The 22301-nt window shown below is 38.6% G+C and overlaps 1 protein-coding gene across 2 annotated transcripts in view; it reads right to left on the reverse strand.

Moving 5' to 3' along the window:
- LOC149796766 (allene oxide synthase-lipoxygenase protein-like) overlaps positions 1-22301 on the reverse strand; it is a 175918-nt gene that overhangs the window by 141792 nt on the left and 11825 nt on the right. The window contains exon 1 of one of the 2 annotated variants that reach the window (XM_089961424.1): positions 11063-11542. The exons of the other annotated variant lie outside the window; for it this stretch is intronic. Coding sequence (XP_089817550.1) covers positions 11063-11527 — 465 coding nt within the window. The 5' untranslated portion in view covers positions 11528-11542. Of the gene's footprint in view, positions 1-11062; positions 11543-22301 lie in introns of those variants that run through there. 2 annotated transcript variants of the gene reach the window in all.

The raw sequence follows: 22301 nt of genomic DNA on the forward strand, positions 1-22301 counted from the left end.
AAGCTATTGACAGCTTTCTCACACACCAACACACTGGCCGTGACCGGGACTCGAACTCCAGCAGATAGGTGAGATGGCATTGATCGAAAAAAGCGACCGCTTTAGACCTCTCGTCCACCCTATACCTTTTTCACACAAATACTTGTTTTTTGTTGTTGTTGTTTTAGGGTTTAAAGCAATTTTTCAGCACACGATAGGCTATACATGGCGGCCAGTATTAATGGTGGAGGAAGAACCCGGGAAAACCACGGAAAGAACCACCGACCCACGAGAAGCTACTGGCAAGCTTTCACACATACCCATATAGGCTGAATCCGAGATTCGAACCCACGCAGCCAGAGGTGACACAAATACTAATGTCCATATTCGGCAATCATTTTATAGAGTAACTCATGTCTTATCCAATATCCAATATGTCTGGTTTCAGCAGAGCAAAATATAAAAAATAAATACAAGGTACATTTAATTTAATCAAGCTTAGTAGACGCTTTGTATTAGATACATGTCAGTTGCAGAATTTTTCGTTGTAATGGTTAACCTAAGGAACTTGAATACTAAGCAAGTGTAAACATTTTCACATTTGACTTGGATCGTGACACGCATTTAACACATTGGCAGGGTATCCTATTTATTTCTACCTTACATTCGTACTTTACACTACTTCGATCAAACCCAACCCTGAAAGAATTTTAAAAGTTTAATTGAGTAAGCAAATAAATGAAACAAGCTCCACGGCCAGCACCGCGCTCACGTGGTCTCAGAAAAGCGGAGGACATAGTTACATTCATGCGTCGAAAGACTGTATGGGGTGAAACAAAAAGCCTATCAATACTGACACCACCATCCCACCTCAAACCAGTGCACTGGTGTGGGACAATTGAGGTGGGTGGGTGTAGAAATGGCTTGAATGGGTAGGCCGTATCAAACTTGTCATAAATTTTTCATCTGTTGATATTGGTTATTATTTTTTGATCTGCTTTATGTATCTCAAATTCATGGGTTACGTCATGGACATGTTGACAAGAACATCAATCAGGACTTGTTGCAAATTATGACATTTTCACGGGCATAAAATGTTCGAGAATTTAGCCAAGTCTTTATTAAAAATGATAAGATCGATATCCCAAAACGTATTACATTTGCGTCAACATATATTCATGAAAATGTTCTGTAACGATATTTGAATTCGCAAAACAAATTCACGATAACTGTATAAAGTTTTTTATATATTTAAAAGACAATTACAGTACCCATTTTTATTACAACAAGACTAGTCATTTGGGTTACGGTATGTATGACCTACAAGGTTTGAGCAGACGACTAAGAGAATTAGCTGTGCTAGTTTCAGGAGCTGTGGGCAAAATAGCAATTTTTGTTTTCCGAACCAGGTTTTATACGCTTGGAATTTGAAAGTCAGCTAGGTAGCTAGGGTAACTGACCAACAACATAAAAAAAATTGGAGAGATACTCAAAATGAGTTAAGACGATAGCTATGAAAAGGTGAAGGTCATGTATAGGCTAAACATATGTCCGATTTTGTGCAGTAATTGGAAGTAAGTCGTTTAAATCTTTGTGGGTCCCCGTAAGGCCGCGTATTCTAAAGCGCTCGCCTTTACTGAAATCTCACCTCTGTCAGAGCACAAGGGCTCGTATCGTTGCGTAAATCAAACCTGTCATACATGTACTATATAATAACTACAACAGATGACACTTCTCTCCTTTCTCGCGCTATCCATTTAAGAATAAACGCTGTTATTTCAAGCCACATATCGCGTAGCGTAATAAATTTGCTACCGATGTTTAGCCTAGGCATCTGACTGGATATCCATTATCAAAAGTTTGACTTAATAGCATACCTTTAAAGAATGCCAAATCATTTTCCCACGGTACCGCCCGACATGTACCTGATCGCGCCAGCTTAATGTGCAAAAACAATGCCCTGAATGGAATACTATATTCTCATTGGCCAACTGAAAATAAGTTATAAATACAGGACGTCATTTTCTTTTAACCAATGAGAGGACAGTATTCCATTCAGCGCTTTGTTCTTGCTCGGACAATGCGCGAATGTGAGAAAGCTATCCCGGGTTCTTCTGCCACCAGATAAACTGGTCGCAGTTATAGCCTCTCATGTGCTGTACAATGGCGTTTAACAAACAACAACAATAATAGTGGTATGTGGCGAAGGGGCCTCGATGGGATCGTTCCATAGGCCTAAGTCCAAAGGACACTATGCCCTCAAATGAAATTAAACATGGGTGACGTAACGGTACTAACGTCACTGGGAAAATGGCAACAGCGTTACAAGTGGCTGACCTCAATACGCGCTACCCTAGGTAAGTATGGAAATCATTATTGCTTAATGTTTATCGACTCAAACAGGAAATTAATATGGGAATGGTACTTTTGCCTCAGAAGGGTTTAAAGCTTCAAAAAGGTTGATGGGGTACGTGTGAAGGGTAATGAGTAGGGGGCTTTTAAGTTGAAGTTGTCAACAGACACAAACAAACACTTATACAATACAAAGACAATTTCTTGTTTGGGAGGCAATAGTCAAAGATTATATCTTTTCGAGGCAAATGAATGGCCATGAAGTGCACCGTTGGGTTCTTAGCCTTACTTCCTCCCTGACTGATCTCCATGTCTTCCACCAGTTGTTTACTCTGTCGACCAACTTCACTTTCTTCATTTCTATATTCTCAGACATCTAGTCCTGAATGCCCATAACTCTACACTTTTCCTGGACTTTCATCCAATTATTATTCAGTCATTCAAAGTCTTCCTTATTCATTTATATTTTCCTTTTTTGTTTCTTTGCTCAGTACCTTTTCTCTTTCTCTTCTAATACGTTTCTTACAAGGTTCTCAGCTTTGTTTAGGGCTTCTGGTCCCCTTCCCAGAGTACGTATTGGTGGGTATGACCAATCAACGCAGGTCTCAGTTTCTTGCACACAAAAAAATGCTTTACTCTCGCCATGCTATCAAACGCCTGCTTCAATTTACCCACTCTATAATGTTCAAATGTCAACAGCCATTTCATCTTCTTCTCTTCTTCGTCCATCACCTCTTTTACAAATTTCCTGGCTGCTTTTAGAGCTGTCAGTTGTCATGTGACATAGTGTAGGCTGACTGGATACCTCCAATAGGCCGCTATCGTTTCTAGAACACACTCCACATCCACAATCCAATCTCAAACGTCTTTCAAATCAGTCACTGAAGTCATTTTTGTTGGTTTTCACGAATCAACGAGGGTAATCCGAGTGACGAACGTACCGCTTTATATGCCTGAAGCACAGACGTTAGGGAATAAAAATCCCTTCACACAAACTACATGTCACATACAAGACCCTAATATGAAATATAGATAGTAATGGCGGACCTAATAAAAACTCTCTCTCTCTCTCTCTCTCTCTCTCCATTGTTTTACACACGAACACACTATTACAAACAAAACAAACTATCCTCCATGCCAACACTCTTTGATGAGAGAAAAAATTGTCTAAAGACATGCACAAACACATAGATACATACGCCAAACATGCGAAACAAACACTATCGTACAAGCGAGGGAACAAAGAGTTTATATACACACCACTAAACCCTCACATACAAACATATTGGAGAAGAAAAAGAGATATTTTATTGGGGGAAAAAACAAACTCGTACATGCACAAACACAAACACAAATTGTTTTTGACAAATTGATCGGTCTTTCTTTTCTAGAGATCTGGTTGGCTCAGAAAAGAGTAGTTTTTTCTTCCAGTGTATCTGGTAAATCTCTACACCTCTAGGGCCGAGCATCACACACGCGCAGAAAAGACTGCAGTCATTCTTCCATATAATGGTAAATTTGGATGTGCAGAGGGGGCTAGGTGGCTTCAGAACTACAATCCTTTGTTGGAGGACTAATAAAGATTATACTCCTCTGACGTATATGATAAGTTTGTGGATGTTGCCGCTGTTCTTACCACTCTTGGCTTTGTTGCTCCAACTCCTGATCTGAGTTCTCGATTTAATGGACAGAAACCCTATGTTCTGGTGGTTGGCTCTGCGACGTTGTCGTAAATACAGGCTTGACCTCGCAAGTTAAATGGGTAGAATTGACGTTTTCTTCCTATATTCCTCCTTTCTTGTTCTGCCTCTAGATTCCTCGCTTCCTGTATTGCCTCCATAGCCAGTTGGTACAGAAGGCGACGAGCACATTCCAGGCGCATCTGGAGCTCCAAAAGTTTCTGTAGACGGCTGATTTTGTTAATGTTGATACGTCAACGATGGGAAATCGATTAACGAACGCTACGCTTTATGTTCCTAAAGCACGGAGGTGAACGAAAACATCCCCTTGCACAAAACAAATATAAAAAAACAACCGATCCAAAATAAATAATAGCACGGACCAATAAGAAACTCTTTCTCAACTTTATTTCATACAATCACACAGTGGGTGATAGAGGCTTTTCTTTCAGGAAAAGAAGCAAACATATGCATCTTATTTACAAAAAACACACTATCAAACAAGCTATGGTAGTAAATGTTTACAGGCACACTGCTATACCCTCACATGCAAACACACACATACATACACACAAGGTGCAATGAATTGTTTGAAAGACACAAATACCAAAACTCACAAACATGCAAAAATAAAGCTTTGGCCAATTGATCAGTCCCTCTTTTCTAGAGATTTGGTTAGCCCAGAAAAGGGCTGTTTTGTTTTGGTTGGGGTAGCCTGGAAAGGGGCTGTTTTGTTTTGGCAATCCCTTAACGACTGAGAGAATTGCCCTATCTCACTGCAGTCTTTCCCACATGATAAAGCCAGCCTCTTCGGAAGGAGAAAAAACCTCATTGGTGTCAACTCAGCAATCCATGAATCTTCCTCCTCCTGCTGATGCTGTATTTTCTCTTCATCTTACTTCATTTTATGTTGTAGTCTGTGCCTATTCTTGCTTCACGTCTTCATGGAAGATCTCTTCTATCTGGTTTTGAGCCATTTTTATCCTATTGACATTCTCCAGTTCTTCTGGGTTTCTAATCAGGATTTGCCAGACACGATGCAAATGAAGGTGGACTTCGTTATGCTTAACTAACTTCGAAGGCATGTTACTGGTTGGCGAGTCAACGATGAGTGGACAGACTGGTGAGTTCACCAGAAAACAGTTGCAGACCCCTGTCGTTGGTTATGAAGTTAATTAGCCCAAATGATGACACTGGACAACAAATTTTTACAAAAGTCATGTTACTGAAATAAAATTAGTCAATTCTTATCAATTTTTATGTGCTGAACACGAATATGACAGTCAAATTGCAAAATTGGCTCTAGTTTTTTTGTAATCTGCAAGAAATTAATGTTTACATAACGAAATGCATTCCAATAGTAAAAGGTCAACTGTAATAGCCTACCTATAAAAAATCAAGTCATTGACTACATCTTAGATTTCTTCGCCTGTCTCTTGTACAGCTGTTCGGGAGCATCTCTGAGGAGTGTCCAGCAGTAGTCAGCCAGCATTGTAGTGGACCATTTTCCCTGGTATCTTTGTTCCATTGTTGCGATATCTTGATGAAAACGTTCGCCGTGTTCATCACTAACAATACCACAGTTGCTAGGAAAGAAATCCAAATGGGAATGAAGGAAGTGAATCTTTAGAGACATATTGCAGCCAAGTTTCTTATACTTCATCAACATGTCTTCTACTAGTTCCTTATAGTTTTCTGCCCTAACATTTCCGAGGAAGTTTGTAGAAACTAGGCGAAAAGCATTCCATGCTTGTTTCGCGTCACCTTCCAGCAAGTTGTTGAACCGGTCATCTTTGAAAAGCTCTCGAATCTGAGGACCCACAAAAACTCCCTCTTTAATCTTTGCTTCGCTGAGTCGAGGGAATTTTTCATGCAGGTATCGGAATGCTGGCAAAGTACGGTCAATGGCTTTCACGAAGTTCTTCATCAAACCTAGTTTGATGTGAAGGGGTGGTAGCAAGATTTTCTGAGCCTCAACCAGAGCTGGGTGTTGGATATTCTTCTCTCCAATGGCTACATTCTGCCTGTGAGTCCATTCCTTCCTCATGTAGTGCATTTCCCTTGCTCGGCTATCCCACTCGCATAAGAAACACATGTATTTTGTATATCCTTGCTGCAGTCCCATTAAAAGGGCAACTACCTTCAAATCACCACAGAGGTGCCAGCTGTACTTGTTATACTCAATGGAATTCAGTAGCTGCCTTAAGTTATCGTATGTCTCTTTCATGTGGACAGCATACGCTACTGGAATAGATGGAAGAATGTTTCCATTGTGCAAAAGCACAGCCTTGAGATTCAGTTTCGAAGAGTCCACAAATAGTCTCCATTCTTGTGGGTCATGAGTGATTTTTAAAGCATTCATGAGGCCCTCAATATCGGAACAGAATATCAGATTACTTTCCTTTCTGAAGAAAGGCTCCAATTGCTGGTGGCGCTTTCGATATGCAGTAATTGTGACATCTTCTTCTAGAAGATTCCATTGTTGGAGTCTTGATCCTAGCAATTCTGCCTTGTTCTTTGATAAGTCCAAATCACGAATCAGGTCATTTAGTTCTTCCTGTGTTATTCTGTGTGGGGTTGATGATGCACCACAGTGAAAATCTGGATCACTGCATGCTGATGGACCAGGAGAAGAACAGGTCGACTCACCTTTGTCTTCGTCAGATGAATCAAGAGAATATTCTGCTGGAGGTTCTGGAATAGGAAGTCCCTCACCATGTGGAACTGGTCTCAATGCAGACGGAATGTTTGGGTAGACTATTCTCGACTTCTTTCGCTTCGTTATTCCGCCGGAAAGAGGAGGAACCAAGCAGAAGTAACAGTCATTTAGGTGGTTGCTTGGCTCTCTCCACACCATTGGGACTGCAAACGGCATTGATGACCTTTTGCAATTCAACCACTGTGAAAGCTGTGTTGTACATGTAGCACAGCATATATGCGGAGCCCAAGGCTTGTCTTGGTCACCAACCTTGCATCCGAAGTAAAGATGATATGCCTTCTTCACTTGAGAATTGATACTTTTCTTCTGGTTGGCAAATGTCACTTCCCCACAAATATAGCAAAAATTGTCCGCGGTATTAACACACTTTCGAGGCATTACTGTTCTTTATTGTACGTAAATGGATAAAATAATAAGTTTTATGTAACAGTAGCTTGAACTGTCTCGCACAACGTCTAAAATATTTTAAATGCTGAACCTATCTGATTGGGCTTTATATAGTACACTGCTTACGTCAGCTTCAGCAGCCGCCTGGCATTAGTATAATAGGCCTACACATGTATAGTACACTGCTGACGTCAACTTACTTCAGCAGCCGCATGGCATTAGTATTGCATTGCATCAGAAAATGATGCAATCAACTGTGGATGATGTGAGCATGATGGTATTATGCAATGTTACATCATTATTCCGGATGTTGCTGCAGTCCTACTGGAGAAATTTACACAGTGAAACATAGAAAATGAGGTATATAAATATCTTCAAAACGAGAGCCAATACAAATTTTTCACGGTTATATTCGTGTTCGGCACACCAAAATACTACAGATTAGGGCCTTTTCAAGTCAGTAATGATTTCACTGTTGACCAGTGTGATTAAAGGAGGTTGATTGGCACGGTGGAGCTAATAATTAACATTATTCCACCAGAATAAATTCTGGAAACAAACTTCTATAGAATTACCTTACTCCATGTCACCCAGGATATTTGAACTTAAGTTCACACACACTGCACAATGTGCAATCGTCATCTTTTCATAGGGTCTCCAAATGGTGTTTGGTGTGCGTATTACATTATGAATTACATAATGTATGTTTGAAACATTTTTATATTTATGTTGTTTCAGCGTTGAATTACGCATCAGAGATATAGGGTTCTCACCTCGCTGCCGCCATTGATCGTGTACAAGGAAGGTTTTTTTAAAATATTTGCTAAATATCAGATATCTAATTCTGACGGCGGTGTTCAGGGTGAACTTGGAAGAATCCAACTTGAATATATAAGGCTAGAAATGCTATTGGTTTAGAATTAAAAATTATGCAAGTATTATACTGAGCATGGAATATAGGCAGTTGTACATTGAACTCGAATCAAATAATAGTATCAACTGGGTTAAATAGTCTTTAAACAGACTTGGTTTTGGCGAAGTGTGGATATTCCTGATGCTATAAATAGCTCAAAGTTTGTTCCAATTTTTAAACAAAAGGTTGTAGATGCTTTTCTATCAGGCTGGAATAATAAATTACAACTTTCTAACAAACTGTCTACATATAAACAATACAAAACTGACATCTGGTTCGAAGATGATTTGAAATACTTGCGTAACCATAAACATCGATCAGTTTCGGCAAAACTCCCGAGTGTTTTCCCATATTCTGAGAAATTGAAACTTGGAGATATGGAAGCAATAGAATCGACAAAGTGAAAGATATTGCGCGCGCGAGTGTGTGTGTGTGTGATTTGGATTTTTAACGTAGCTTGATATCCATGCAATATTTGTGTGTGTGTATATGTGTGTGTGTGTGTGTGGATTGGGATTTTAATGTAGCTTTAACAATTGATCAGTCATATCGCTGCGATGTGGCAGTTTATAGTCCTGGCAGCAGTGGCGTCGCTAGGGGGGTGCGGGGGGTGCGGACGGCACCGGGTGACACCATCTCAGAGGGGTGACACCAAAATGAAAAATTGCAAGTTTTACAGAGCACACACTGCTCGGTCTAGTCTGGAGGGGTGACACCATGAGTTTACCGCACTGGGTGACACCAACCCTAGCGACGCCGCTGTCCTGGGACATCATGCCACAGACACGTAGCATCATGTCTCACCCATTCACTGACACCAGGCTGACCGGTCCTAACACTAACCTCTTAATGCTGAGTGCCTAGTACCATTAGTACCATTTTTAAAAATATTTGGTATGACTCGACCGGGGTTACTAGTCCTTCGTATGCTTCCAAAATATCGTTGCATCTCCCAATTGCAGCTTGTATGGTGCAAACTTCTTTAATTAGTAATACATATTTGCTTTTTGAAATTCTACACGCTTGGTACTCTGTTATGAATATGTGACTTTAACGTGTAGTTCTTTCCTGGTACTAATATCAGACAGATGACAGAAATGGAAATGAGAGGTGGGAAGGTACGCTCATATTAATTAAAAAAAACCGTAAAATAATTATCTGCCATTAAAACCATTTTGACATAAGAATGACCATTCTGTTTGAGTCCAGCCTATAATTATTTTACAGTTTTGATTGAGGCAAAAGTTGTCAAAGTCAAGCAAAAACTAAAATGTCATGTATAACAGTAGCTTAGACGGTTTCAAGGGCAGTTTGATTCAACAAAACAGTAGGTTTTCCTTTGTTTAGTGCCAATCAAATGTTTTATGGCGCCAATAACTACTTCAAAGGCAAATTTTCACTTGTATTTGTTCCTGTTCTAGTCCGATTATATTCTTTTATTATTAATTGTTGTCGTTTCTATATTTATGTTGCCATTTTTCAGTTATATGTGTACATGATACCATTGAAAGTTCGATTATCCGCGGAAGTGCAGACGTAAACATACCTTGCTCTGCCCTGTCGTAAATACAATCGGGGATGGCTGGTTAGTGTCTAACGGTAACTGACAACATGAAAGTTTAAATCGTGCACAGGCAATTGTAGTAGAGTGCCTTGACTGGAGAAATCATACAGCGGCCTATCAGCCCAGGTCTGATCATGTTGCCATCCAGCACCCTTCTGGTTGTTGTTGTTGTTGGTGTAGGGTTTAACGCCATTTTTCAGCACACGATAGGCTATACATGGAGGCCAGTATTAATGGTGGAGGAAGAACCCGGGAAAACCCCTGAAAGAACCACCGACCCTCGAGAATCTACTGGCAAGCTTTCTCACATACCCACATTAGCCGAATCTGAGACTCGAACCCACGCAGACAGAGGTGAGATGGCAGTGATCCGTAACGGAGAGCGCTTTAGACCACTCGGCCACTCGGGGCCCCCACACCCTTCTGGTAACGAATATAGCACGCATAACACTGAACAACAGTGGCTTATCGTGGTTGGGGATACGGGTGCGATGGATTTTGGGATTCTTGAGTAGTATGTAGGTGTCGAATGTCCCAAGGTTTCTTATGGTCCCAGCAGGGCCGAAGCGAGGCAATCCGGAGCCTTGTGTGAAACATTCATTAGTATCCCCATCCTCACCCCTAATTTAAATATTTGCTGATACGAAAGCTCGTAAGACATTGACGTAAGTTATGACTAGATAAAATGATTTCCATATGAAGAAAACTACAGAAGTTTTGTTTTATTTTATCTCCCATATTTGATTTTTTGCACCCCTTTTCTTCTCCGATTTGGCGCCCCTCTGAAAACGGCTCCCTGTCGAAGTGCTTGCACATGGCTTGAGCTGGCCCTGGGTCCTAACCTAATTGTATAGATAAGCATCGCAGTATCAAACCGGGGCCCCGAGTGGCCGAGTGGTCTAAAGCGCTCTTCGTTACGGATCACTGCCATCTCACCTCTGTCTGCGGCGGTTCGAGTCTAAGATTCAGCCAATGTGGGCATGTGAGAAAGCTTGCTAGTAGCTTCTCGTGGGTCGGTGGTTCTTTCCGGGGTTTTCCGGGTTCTTCCTCCACCATTAATACTGGCCGCCATGTATAGCCTATCGTGCTGAAAAATGGCGTTAAACCCCACAACAACAACAACAACAACAGTATCAAACCATTCGTGCAGGAGCGGCCTTAGCAAACGCGGGGTCCGAATTTTATCATTTTGGCGGGGCCCCCTGTGAGCACGGCATTTGGAAATAAACTTTGTAAAACGTTTTATATGATACTGAACTTAACATTTTCTTCCATAGCTTTAATTTTTTATATCTCAATAGATATATTTTAAAAATTAATAAGGCGCGGGATCACAGCGACCGCGGGGCTTGAATGGGTCAAATCGGTCCAGCCGACCTAGGGCCGGCCCTGCATGCGTGTTAACCAATGAATGTTTGCTCTCTAAGAAAGAATAATAAGCATGCAAAAAAAATAAGCACAATCATTACCTGTGCCGGTAAATTGTATGGTCCTTTCCTCAAAACGTAAACTTTTCTTTTGTCCCTCAACCCTTCAATCCTCTGTCCAACTTGTGGGTCATCTGCAGGCAAACTAGTGTCGAGATGGGCAATTCTGTAGTGAAAGTCTGCTTTTATCCAACGTAATATCGGGAAACTATACTCATCAGAGCTTGCCGTATCAACGACTTTAACGTAGTCCACGTACCAGTTACTCTTAAAACCAGCGTCATCACGCCATAGTTCTATTGCATTGACTTTACCTAATTTTATGCATTTGACGGAGTACTGATCCAGTTGTCCCCGTTCCAAATCGTTGCGAAAAAAGCAGTCAAGTTTGGTGATATCAGACTTCTTACCGTTCTCGCCGTGAAGAACAATAAACACGTTAGCGTCAGTTCCACTAAACAGTTTGTCACCAGTACGAACAAATATTTCATACTTTACGTTATCCATTTTAAAACATGATTCAGTTACTACAACGAAAGAAACTAGAATTATAGACACTGTGTATAGTTCTTCTGTCGAAAGCTGTTACTGCCACATGTTTAAAATATAAAATTTATGATGCATCTACCGGTGGGTATACCATTATATTATTTGCTCGAGGATAAAGGACACAAATCCTTAACGTAGCACAATTCGGGCATCATATTTAACAAAGTTTAAAACTTGGAATCTATCAAGAAATGAAAGATATTCTATGGTGTTGAAGCTGATGTAAAGTCGACGAAGAACAGTTATACTTAAAGATCTCGAAATTCAAAGAAATTTATGGAAAAGAAATGGTAACAATCAATTTAACCGCATATGAAAATTCATATCAAAGTTGCGGTATCCATCAACGATATCGTGTCTATTATTTTTAACCTTAGATCGGCGCGAAATTATGTGAATCTTGCAGCGTGATATTAATACAACTACTTGAATAGCTTTTAAAAAATGTCCAAAGAATAGTTCAGATTCGCTTCACAGATTCGTTCTATTTCTATTATTTATTCCGACCCTTGTTGAAAGATGTGTCACTCGTGAATTTGATATGTGTAACGAGGTTTTGTTTTCGCTATTGCTTAAGTTCAAGCGATTAATCCCAAAATATATAAAAGCGGGAAAACGGATTTTTGATTCATCGTCCATTTCACCCTCAGAATACTGTCCCGAAATGTAATATTGATAAAATTGTTTGCAAATTTTAAGCAGACATTAGAGCTTGAAAGATACATAAGACACGTAAAAGCACTAACTCTCGATCCTCTATTCGGGTTTCGAGGAGAACACAAATCAAAATTATCCACGTTTAGTATACTCACATTGCAGAGTCTTGTTAGTATGAACTTTTAAAATGTTTGGAAAAACGCTTTCGAAAATTCCAGACAATAAAATCAGAAAGTCACACTGAAAAACAACAAATATGAATGGATCGTCCGATAAATTGCTTCTGAGCTCATTGTTCACGCAGTTTTTAAATAAATCACTGCCAGAAATGCTACCTTCACGCAAGTCCGTGGGCTTGGAATACTTTTCAATTCATAAATTCCCTCACATCTCTAACAATCAGATAGGCACACAAAGGCGAAGCGTAAGCCAGCGGTTTGAGAGTTCAACACAGGAGCCCTTTGGGAGTATTTTTGATTTGTTTCTTGAATGGTTAATATATCAACTGATAAAGCAACTACAGCCTCTCCCAGATAGCTCTAGATGCAACTTAAGTTTCCAACGGCGATGACCTTTCCTATGATAAATTGGAGGTCTTGGAGAATACCAAACCCAGTGCTCTTGGAAACAATCCCAACTTTTCCGAAACAAAAGAATAAGTTAGGAAAAAAGACTTCAGTGCTTTGCTTTAGTATGCGGTCTGTCTGAATCATTGCAAGATGCAAGTGTTTATCTTTGCATTTAAGCCCGTAACATCCGCCAACTAATTGGCATTTTATAGTTCTTACACACGCCTGTGGGTATACCTCGTGTTTACATCGTAAGTAAACACATGTCAGGCTAGAGACAGACATTTTAATGATGGGAATGAACTACTTCATTGGTACGGCTTGATTAAAAAATGATTAGGCTATTAATTATTGAGTTTCGCTTAAAGACAAATCAACACCTGAAAGCGTATTTCGTACCTAGGCAAGTGAACGAGCGTACCTTACCCAGTGACACCTCCGTCCATGTCTTGTTCTTGTTTTCGCGAGTCTGACACGCTTGCCACTGAGACAGCGCGGCTTCCTAAAACAACCTAATTGCGTAACTTGCGTTCGCACTGGCCAGACATATTTTGAATTATTAAGTAGGCTCATATTAATTGCAACAACTTGTTGTGGGAGGTCGTGGGTTCGATCCCCGGCCGAGTCCCATCAAAGACTTACAAAAATGGTACTAACACTGCTCGCTTGGCGCTCAGCATTAAGAGGCTAGTGTTAGGATTTGTCGGCCTGGTGTCAGGATAATGTGACTGGGTGGGACATCATGCTACATGTCTGCGACATGATGCCCCAGTTCTAGACATCACTATAAACTGCCACACTGCAGACATCGTAGCCATATGACTGAAAAATTGTTAAAGCTACGTTAAAATTCCAAATCACACACACACACACACACACACACACACAAACACACACACACACACACACACACACATAACAACCTGTTTGCTTTGTACAAAGTTCTCATAATTTATTTCATTATGGGCACGTTGTTTTTTTATACCATTTCTTGTTGTTGATACTACCCTTCTTTGTCAAATTTGGTTAACAATATTACTTGTATTCTCATTCTCTTTTCTTTGCCCTCCATATAACAATAGAGTGTGGACTGTATGGAGTAATATGACTTGCATGGCTAGTGCAGTACAGCGTGGTCGAACGCAACACGTTGTAGAGCGTGGTCGAAGGCATACAGAACAGTACAACATGGTCGAAGGCATGCACACGGTATAGAGTGGTTGAAAGTATTACTCAGTACAGTATGATACAGGGTAGCACACAGTACAGCGTGGTCGACGGCGAGATTACACCTTCCGATACAATATATTGTTTTCTCTCTTGTACAACTGCATGAAATTTCATCGAGTTTATGTTATTGTTTACCCGGCTTTTCACCTTTTGGGTTTTCTCTTATGTTTTAGAAAATATTACTTGCCTAAATGTATCAACTGATAATGAATAGTTCATGTAACGTATAATTTAATTAGCAAAAATTAAACCCTGTAACCTTGATCAGTGGTTGATAATGCTAACAAACTCTTCGATGAACTACTTTTTAATGCGAAACATACCGTCGTGCGACCATATATCTACAATTACCACTAGGAAAATAGCTGACATATAGTTTGTCATTCGAATTTGTAAATTCTACTTTATGTACCTTAGAAATCAATAAAATGAGGTATCCACGGCTTCGAACTCCCCTTTATTGTTAAATTCAATCAAATGAGTGCATATTTTGCTTTGTTAAATCTGAATCTGGGCGCGGGGAGAATGTTGCTAAGTCCAGTACACTGGGTGTAGATCCTAAGTCTTTCAAGATTTACGCGTCTACAACAAAAGTATCTGTGTTAGATTAATGCGTGCATGCAGTGCTCCTGCCTGTGCGTATGTGTGTGTGTGTCTGTCTGTATGTCTGTTTGTCTGTCTTTCTCTCTCTCTGTTGCGAAAGAGAGACAGATGGAGGAGGTCATCAGAAGTTGCCGGGCTAATTAGCTAAACAAGCCAACGCGTCAATCATGATTAGTTTTAAAACATCTAGACAATATTGATCTTCATTTTCGTATGTAGTGTTTTCAGTACCATTGTTGTTGATAAAATTACCATCAAACTGCTGTCAAACAAATTCATCCATGTCTTTTTTAATTTACAGATATAACCCTTGAGTCGACTGATCGGAATAGATAATTCATTATACTGAAGACGGTCGTATGGCTGATATCTGACTTCAAGTGTACTAAAAATGTCAGATATCACCAATAATGTCTAACAAAGAAAACAAATATCAAGTGTTTAAAAGTGTATCCTTTTTATTGATAATAACAGGAACACTGCTACTCAGACGGTCGGGGATATTTTTTTAGATGTTCCCTTTTTTGGTTAGGGTACGTCGTGAATGTAACTTGGTTCAATGATATCAATTGAAACATTGGGGACACCTCTCCCTCCCCCACCCCCTCTCTCTCTCTCTCTCTCTCTCTCTGCAAAACACGTATCCGCCAAAGTTAAGTTTGTATGTATATTTTTCAGAGATTCAAATCTCAAACATTAAAATATGAAATGGAGCAATGTTTGGTTGGAATGTTGGCCAAAGTTGACATTCCCAAGAGTCGGATTGATAGCCCACACCGGGAGTTATCACGCAGTTTCAAAGAAACAGCTGCCCGCTATAATCGGCTTCATGTTTTTTTTTTTTTTTCAAGGTCTTTATCGCTAAGGAGTTAGGAAACTCAACCGGCTTAACTCTTTGTGGAATTCTTTCATGGTAAAATTATCTGATTCATGAGTCCTTGTGGAATTTCTTCCATGGTAAAATTATCTGATTCAAAAAGTGAATATTCTTGTACGAAAGGGACTTGAAAATCCAAAAGGACAAAAATTAATTAATCCATGATTGCATCTATAAGAGATTAAGAGTATATTGTTTGTTTTGTTTGGTTGTGGGGGTGGGGGTTGTTTTGCTTATATTTTATTATTGCTGGAGGCTGCCCTTTGGCGCTAGTACAAGTAACAGTTTAAATCTCGATTCAGTATATAACACATGAAGATAACTTCGGACAAGGCCAATTTAGGATGATATTTGATACTTGAAAGTACAAAGCAAATTTATTTTCTGTGTAAAGATTCTTCCCAACACAAAATTGCATATAATTCTATGTTTTTATTTTCTTAGTGGACAGAAAACTAGTTCAATATGGCGTAGGCGGAAGTCGAGGCCGTCAGGCTGATGCTTTCCTCCAGAACAAAGTATGTATGTTGTTGTTGTTGTTGTGGGGCTTAACGCCATTTTTCAGCACACGATACATGGCGGCCAGTATTAATGGTGGAGGAAGAACCCGGGAAAACCCCGGAAAGAACCACCGACCCACGAGAAGCTACTGGCAAGAAAACATGTATGCGATATATATATATATATATATATATATATATATATATATATATATATATATATATATATATATATATATATATATAACATAGTAGGATTACATGAGAATGATAAACATATGATTTTTTTTACATTTTTAAATATTGTCGTATTTTGCACTTTGCTTGATTCTTGACAAGAAGTTAAAATTTTAAACATCAAAGCTAGATTATTGGAACTTCCAATTTGTCATTTTTTAAATTTATATTTCAATTTTGAGCCGCTTCATAAATGGATAAAAAATTATATAAAAAAACAGTTATGTCTTTGGTTATTTATTCAGGGTAAAATGAAATAGTGATGTGCTAAACATAAATATGGAAACGACTCAAAAACAAAATCTAAAAAGATATAACTTAGTAAAAACAAGCCTAGATATATTTTTTAAGCATTTTCTATTACATATTATATAACTAATACCACACCATTATTAACATGAATAAAAACAATGCCACATTTTCCTTTCATAATTAGGTTTTACAAATTTTATATATTCACGCGACGTAAATTCCTTATCCATAGTTGAATACGGAGCGACGCATTCGACTATGGTTGATTCCAGGGTTATATGACGGATGGATTGCCAGGTATGTGTATTAAACCATCTGCGTTTGTATAGAGAACCTTTGTGCCCTTAACTGAAGTCCGGTTCTCAGTTTTGATGGATGCGCCTATAGCCTGGTGTGTACGATCTAATTGTTGGCGTATTGTACACGTATGAATAAATAGCAAGGTTGTTCACAAAAATGCGATTTCATTCCAAAAAGAATCGCTCCACATTTTAGTTAGTGTACAATTTATTCTTACTTTCTCCTCCGTGCATATCATTTAACACGGGACACTGAGTATAAAAGTCGCTTTCATGTCATTTAACATGAGACACTGAGTATAAGGTCGATATCATAGCATTTAACACGGGACACTGAGCATAAAAGTCACTATCATATCATCATCCAATCATTATTTTGTAACCAGTTTTTATCTGTGCTAATTATAGAAGTACTTCGTGTTTGGATATCAGGAGGATATAATTTAGAGTTGACCGGAGCTATAATGTGAACTTTAACGACACAATTACAATAAACTCGACTGGGTACTATCATTTATATGCATATTGTGCAACAGAATTAAAAAACAAACAATAACAAAAAATTTAAATTGGGAATCTGTTAAATCCCGCTATTTCAAAGCAAATCAAGGAACAGCGTATCTGTTTTAGTGGAAGCGGCTAGTTTCGAAAATTGGCCCCCGTCAAATTTCTTAACTAAATGCTATGGTGTGTCTTTTTCAGCTAGTATTGTTTACTAATTAAAGCTATGCATATATTTGTGAACTCGGTGTTTCGGGCTTGTGTTGTTCTTAACATTGGTGTCAGGCATGTACAACTTCCATAGTTACTCTACTGTACATAGATAAATACCAGTAGTCGGCTAGGAAGAAGAGCTAGCCTCCCACAGCAGTAAACACGTGGGTTGGGGCAAGTCGAGTACCTAAAAAAACGGCTTGGATGACAACTATTTTCAATTGCATCAGCCTATTTAGTGCACACTGTTTTTTTAAAACTGATATCTAGAACAAGGGCTTGTGTTTCCACTGTGAGCATCACATGGTGTCAAAAATTACATTCGGACATGAAAATTGTAGCTATAAATTTGGAGTTGGGTTCCATAAACATTCTTGCTATAAATTGCCATTGACTTCTCTGGTCATGTGGATAATATTATTATGCTTTATTTTAATACAGGTATCCAAAATATGGACCTTTTGACCCACCTGTGTATTTTACTTTTATGATTTTTTTTAATACTAGGCCGGTGATTGCGGCATTAAATTTGTGCATAAAAACTGGTCCCTGCCCACTTTGCTCTCGAGTTCGTGAGTCTGTATTTCTTCAATTTCCGTTAATCAAAATACCAGAAAAGCATATCAAAACAGTGTGCACGAGTTTATCAAGTGCTGATAAAGTAGTCATGTGCGGATAAAGTAGAATACTGATTATTTAAAGCAGAAAGACTGATTCATAGGTAGGATGATGCAGTTGAAACTTTGTAATTATGTATCGTACAGCAACGTATTTACTGCTTGTGCTAATTAGTTGTCGCGAGACAATGGCAGGGGGTAGTTTCGTAAACTGGCCTATGTCGAATTTCTGAACTTGAGGTTATGGTGTGAAATCTTCAGAAATTATTATTTAATAATTAAATACATAGCTATATTTGTGAATTAGGCGTTTCAAGCTTGTGTTGTTCTTGAAACAGATAAAAGTCATTTACGCCTTCCATAGTGACTTCACAGTATGTAGACAATGACATACCAACAGTCGGCTAGGAAGAAAAGCTGGCCACCCATACCAGTAGACATGTGGGTTAAAAGCAAGAAGAATAACTCAGAATCGACCTGGATGGCAACTATTTTGAATTGCATTAAATGTATAGTACACGATATATCTTAGAATTATCACCTAGGGAAAGGGCTTGTGTTTGCACTGTGAGCATGCTCACTTGGTGTCAAGAATGACCTTCAGTCGTGAAAAATGCAGGTATAGATTTGGGGTAGGGTTGCCATTTACTTGTCAGGTTACGTAAATAATATCCTTATGCTTTGTTTTAAAAATAGCTATCCAAAAATATGATTTTTTTATATTAGGCAAGTGGATGTGGCAAAACAAATTGTGCATAAAAGCTGTCATTTGCACCCTCAGCATTTGTATATACTTCTCTTTTATTTACTTCTCCTGTCAAACGCTTTTTCCAACCCTGGCAATAGCAGGAAATAGGGTAGTTGTATTAGGTGAACCAGTAAAAACCATTTATCAAAACGATGGAAGGCTCATACAACGGGCAGGTGACCGTACTAATGCTACCACATGTAATATTTTGGAACGCCTTATGCAAATACTACTTAAATAACGTGTACGCGTATCTTGCACACCCTTCCGGTTTATCACCTCATTTAAACAAGCCCTGACAGCTGTTAGAGGGATCGTCTTGATTTTGTCCCTACCGTCAGTTCATCTGTCCTGAGAGATCAGCAAGAAAGAGTGCACATAAAAAAAGACCTACAAATAACAACGTAATGTAAATTTGGCAATCATTTTTCTGTCGATTTGTAGAAATCTCATTACATGTTCAGACTGTTAAAGTAAACATAGAATTCGTCGTAATACAATCTTAAAATTTGCAGCTCGTTTTTCTTTTCTTTCTCTCTTCTTTATTTTTATGACAGTAAACGCTTTTTTGCACGTAACGCAAGCACCACTTACGGAAGGCAAAGTAAAGAAGGGTGTATCTGTTATTCCTGTGAAGATTACCTAATAGATTTGCATGTCATTAAAGCAATTTTTTTCTGATTTTTAGGACGATTAAGGAGAAATGATTTCAAACACACAAATGAAATTAGGCATACATGTCTACAGGCATATGTAGATGGACTAATTATGTGTGAAACCAATATTTGCAATGTATAGTTTTCTTATTTCTAAGACAAACTGAACACAATTATACGGATGAACTTTAGTATTCATGTGTTTAAAGAGACGGAGCTCCAAAATTTCTACTATTAAGACCATCATAGACGGTGAACTACATTATATCTGTCGTGAAATGATAAATTGATGAATGAAATGACTGAGTTTTGTATATGACTTCGATGCCTTTTGTTTTCAAAATCTGCAGAAGGTACCAAAAAAAATATAATAATAACAACGGGAGGGTGCAAATAAACTATATCTTACAAATTAAAATGTAAAATAAAGAAAATTAAAGAAACCTTCTGTAAATTTGGAAACTTATTTTCTCGAGTGAACGATGGAAAGTATCGTTTTTTCATCACATAATAAATCTTTGAATAAAATGCATGCCTATGTTAAGGGTTATGTTTCATATATATATATATATATATATATATATATATATATATATATATATATATATATATATATATATATATATATCAAGGGTTTGGTGCGATGCACATCTGTATCTGATGAGTATCATGTATCATTTTGCTCGTGAAAAAGAGAAAGAGAATTAATCGTGCGTTATCGTGTTTAGATTCTGCATAGGGTTGTCAATTGAACCAAGAAGCATGAATAAAACAGTATCCTCAAGTATGTGTACTTTAGTGATTAATTCCCTAACTAATGCTCATGTGAATCCATAACAAAAAACGTAACAAATTAAAACAATATGAAATATATTACACTCACAGGTTAACAATGAAATGCGTCTTGTTATGAAATCGTTTGACATTAGATTAAAATATCGAATTTAAATAAATATCTCGGGGAAAAAAACTTTTTGTGTAAACAAAATTGATCTCTAAGGCTGTGACATGATCATGATTTCTTTGCGACTTTTTCTTCACTATGCCAGATATGGAACTGATAGTCTTTAAACAAGGATTGATATTAGTCATACGCCATGGTGCCAACACTCGCAGAGCCGCCGTAGCTAAATGGTTTGTGTGTGGAATTGCGACGAAAAAAGTATGCCTGTTTTTTTTGGGGGGGGGGGAGGTGGGGGTGTTTTTTTTCCATCCTAGTACTGAATCAGCTTAGGTTGGATACTGTAATGTCCCTAGTCAAGGCATGTTACTCTAAATTAGCTAGGTGCCGAATAACGGGCATGTGTTGCTGCACCATAAAACACCAGCCTATGCAAAAGTAGCTTTTCAGTCTTAGGTACCTTGTATACTCAAAATGCAAGAAACAGAGATCACGATCTTCCGTAGCACAACGCTCCTGCAGATCAAGATCTATTTTATACGAAGGCAGATTTGAGTCTGTTCAGTTAGCAGTAAGACTTGTCGTATAAAAGAGTATATACGGTACGATATTAAATTTTGGCTCTATCTTTCTTCTTTCATACGTAAATCGGAAAGCATCTCACTAGAATAGCGAGAACAAAAAAGAGGATTTCTCCCCATAAAACTTCAGTAGAAATACAGGCAAAATAAGGGTCCGTCCATTTAGTACGTACCCAAATACACACGCTTGCGGGGGGGGGGGGGGGCTGCTGATAATGTACCTACGCATAGGAAACAGGGAGGGGGTGAAACCTCGATAATAATTTGTCTAATACGTAACCTGTTCGACTGAATTTTAGCGGACACTATACAAACTGTTTAAAGTTACGCTGTTTATTTCTTGGATGCAGACAGACATTTAACGTCGGTGGACTATCTGTTTTATTAAATATGTTAATATTATTAATCCTTGATTGTTTCTGCCTGGATTAAATATAGGCCGTTCAAAAGAATTCGGGGTGAGGATGCGTCAAACGTATGTACGCAGGTGGGGTGTGTAAAAATAGTGCGCATGTGTACAGGGAGGGGGAGGGGTCAAACTTTACCAGATTTTTGCGTACGTACCAAAAGGATGGCCCCGAGCACAACTTTTAAAATGCTAAATCTGCCAATTGTGTAGACTTACCACGAAAAAATGAGAGAACGAAGAAAACAGATGAAACGATTCCTATGTGCATTGCCAAAGTCATAATCCATGACTGAATATCTGGTGAGGTACGTCTTCGCGTAACGATACTTAGACATCGTTTGAATAATACTATAAACCAAATGTGATATCATATGCATAAAACGCGGACTTCCTATTCTCTCTCTGTCTCGCTCTCACTCTCTCTCTCTCTCTCTCTCTCTCTCTCACACACACACACACACACACACACACAAACAAACACACACACACATACGCACACACAGGACTGTACTGCAAATATCACGAATCGCAATTACCAGCTGCATTTGAATGACACAAAATGCAGCAGTTATATTCATTAATGGCCAGCATGATCATACATTTCAGTCTTTTGGGATTGATCTACTAACTTAATTTTATCTTTTACATGACCAGAATCAAAGAAACAATGAAAGTTCTTCATTTCATTTTTTTTTTCTTTAGCAGGCTGCACTGTCTATTCATTGAATTTATTGAAATGCATAGAGCGAATTGAAAGTAAACTTATGGAAATTCCTGACCCCTGCCCTCCTTGCTACAAAACCCGGAAAACGACTGAGATTGATGAAGAACGCGCTTTACAATCTATTTCTGATTTGGATAATATTTGCCTCAAGAAAGTTC

Source organism: Sinohyriopsis cumingii, chromosome 6, assembly GCF_028554795.1.
Source record: "Sinohyriopsis cumingii isolate HCF-2022 chromosome 6, ASM2855479v2, whole genome shotgun sequence".
Taxonomy (NCBI): domain Eukaryota; kingdom Metazoa; phylum Mollusca; class Bivalvia; order Unionida; family Unionidae; genus Sinohyriopsis; species Sinohyriopsis cumingii.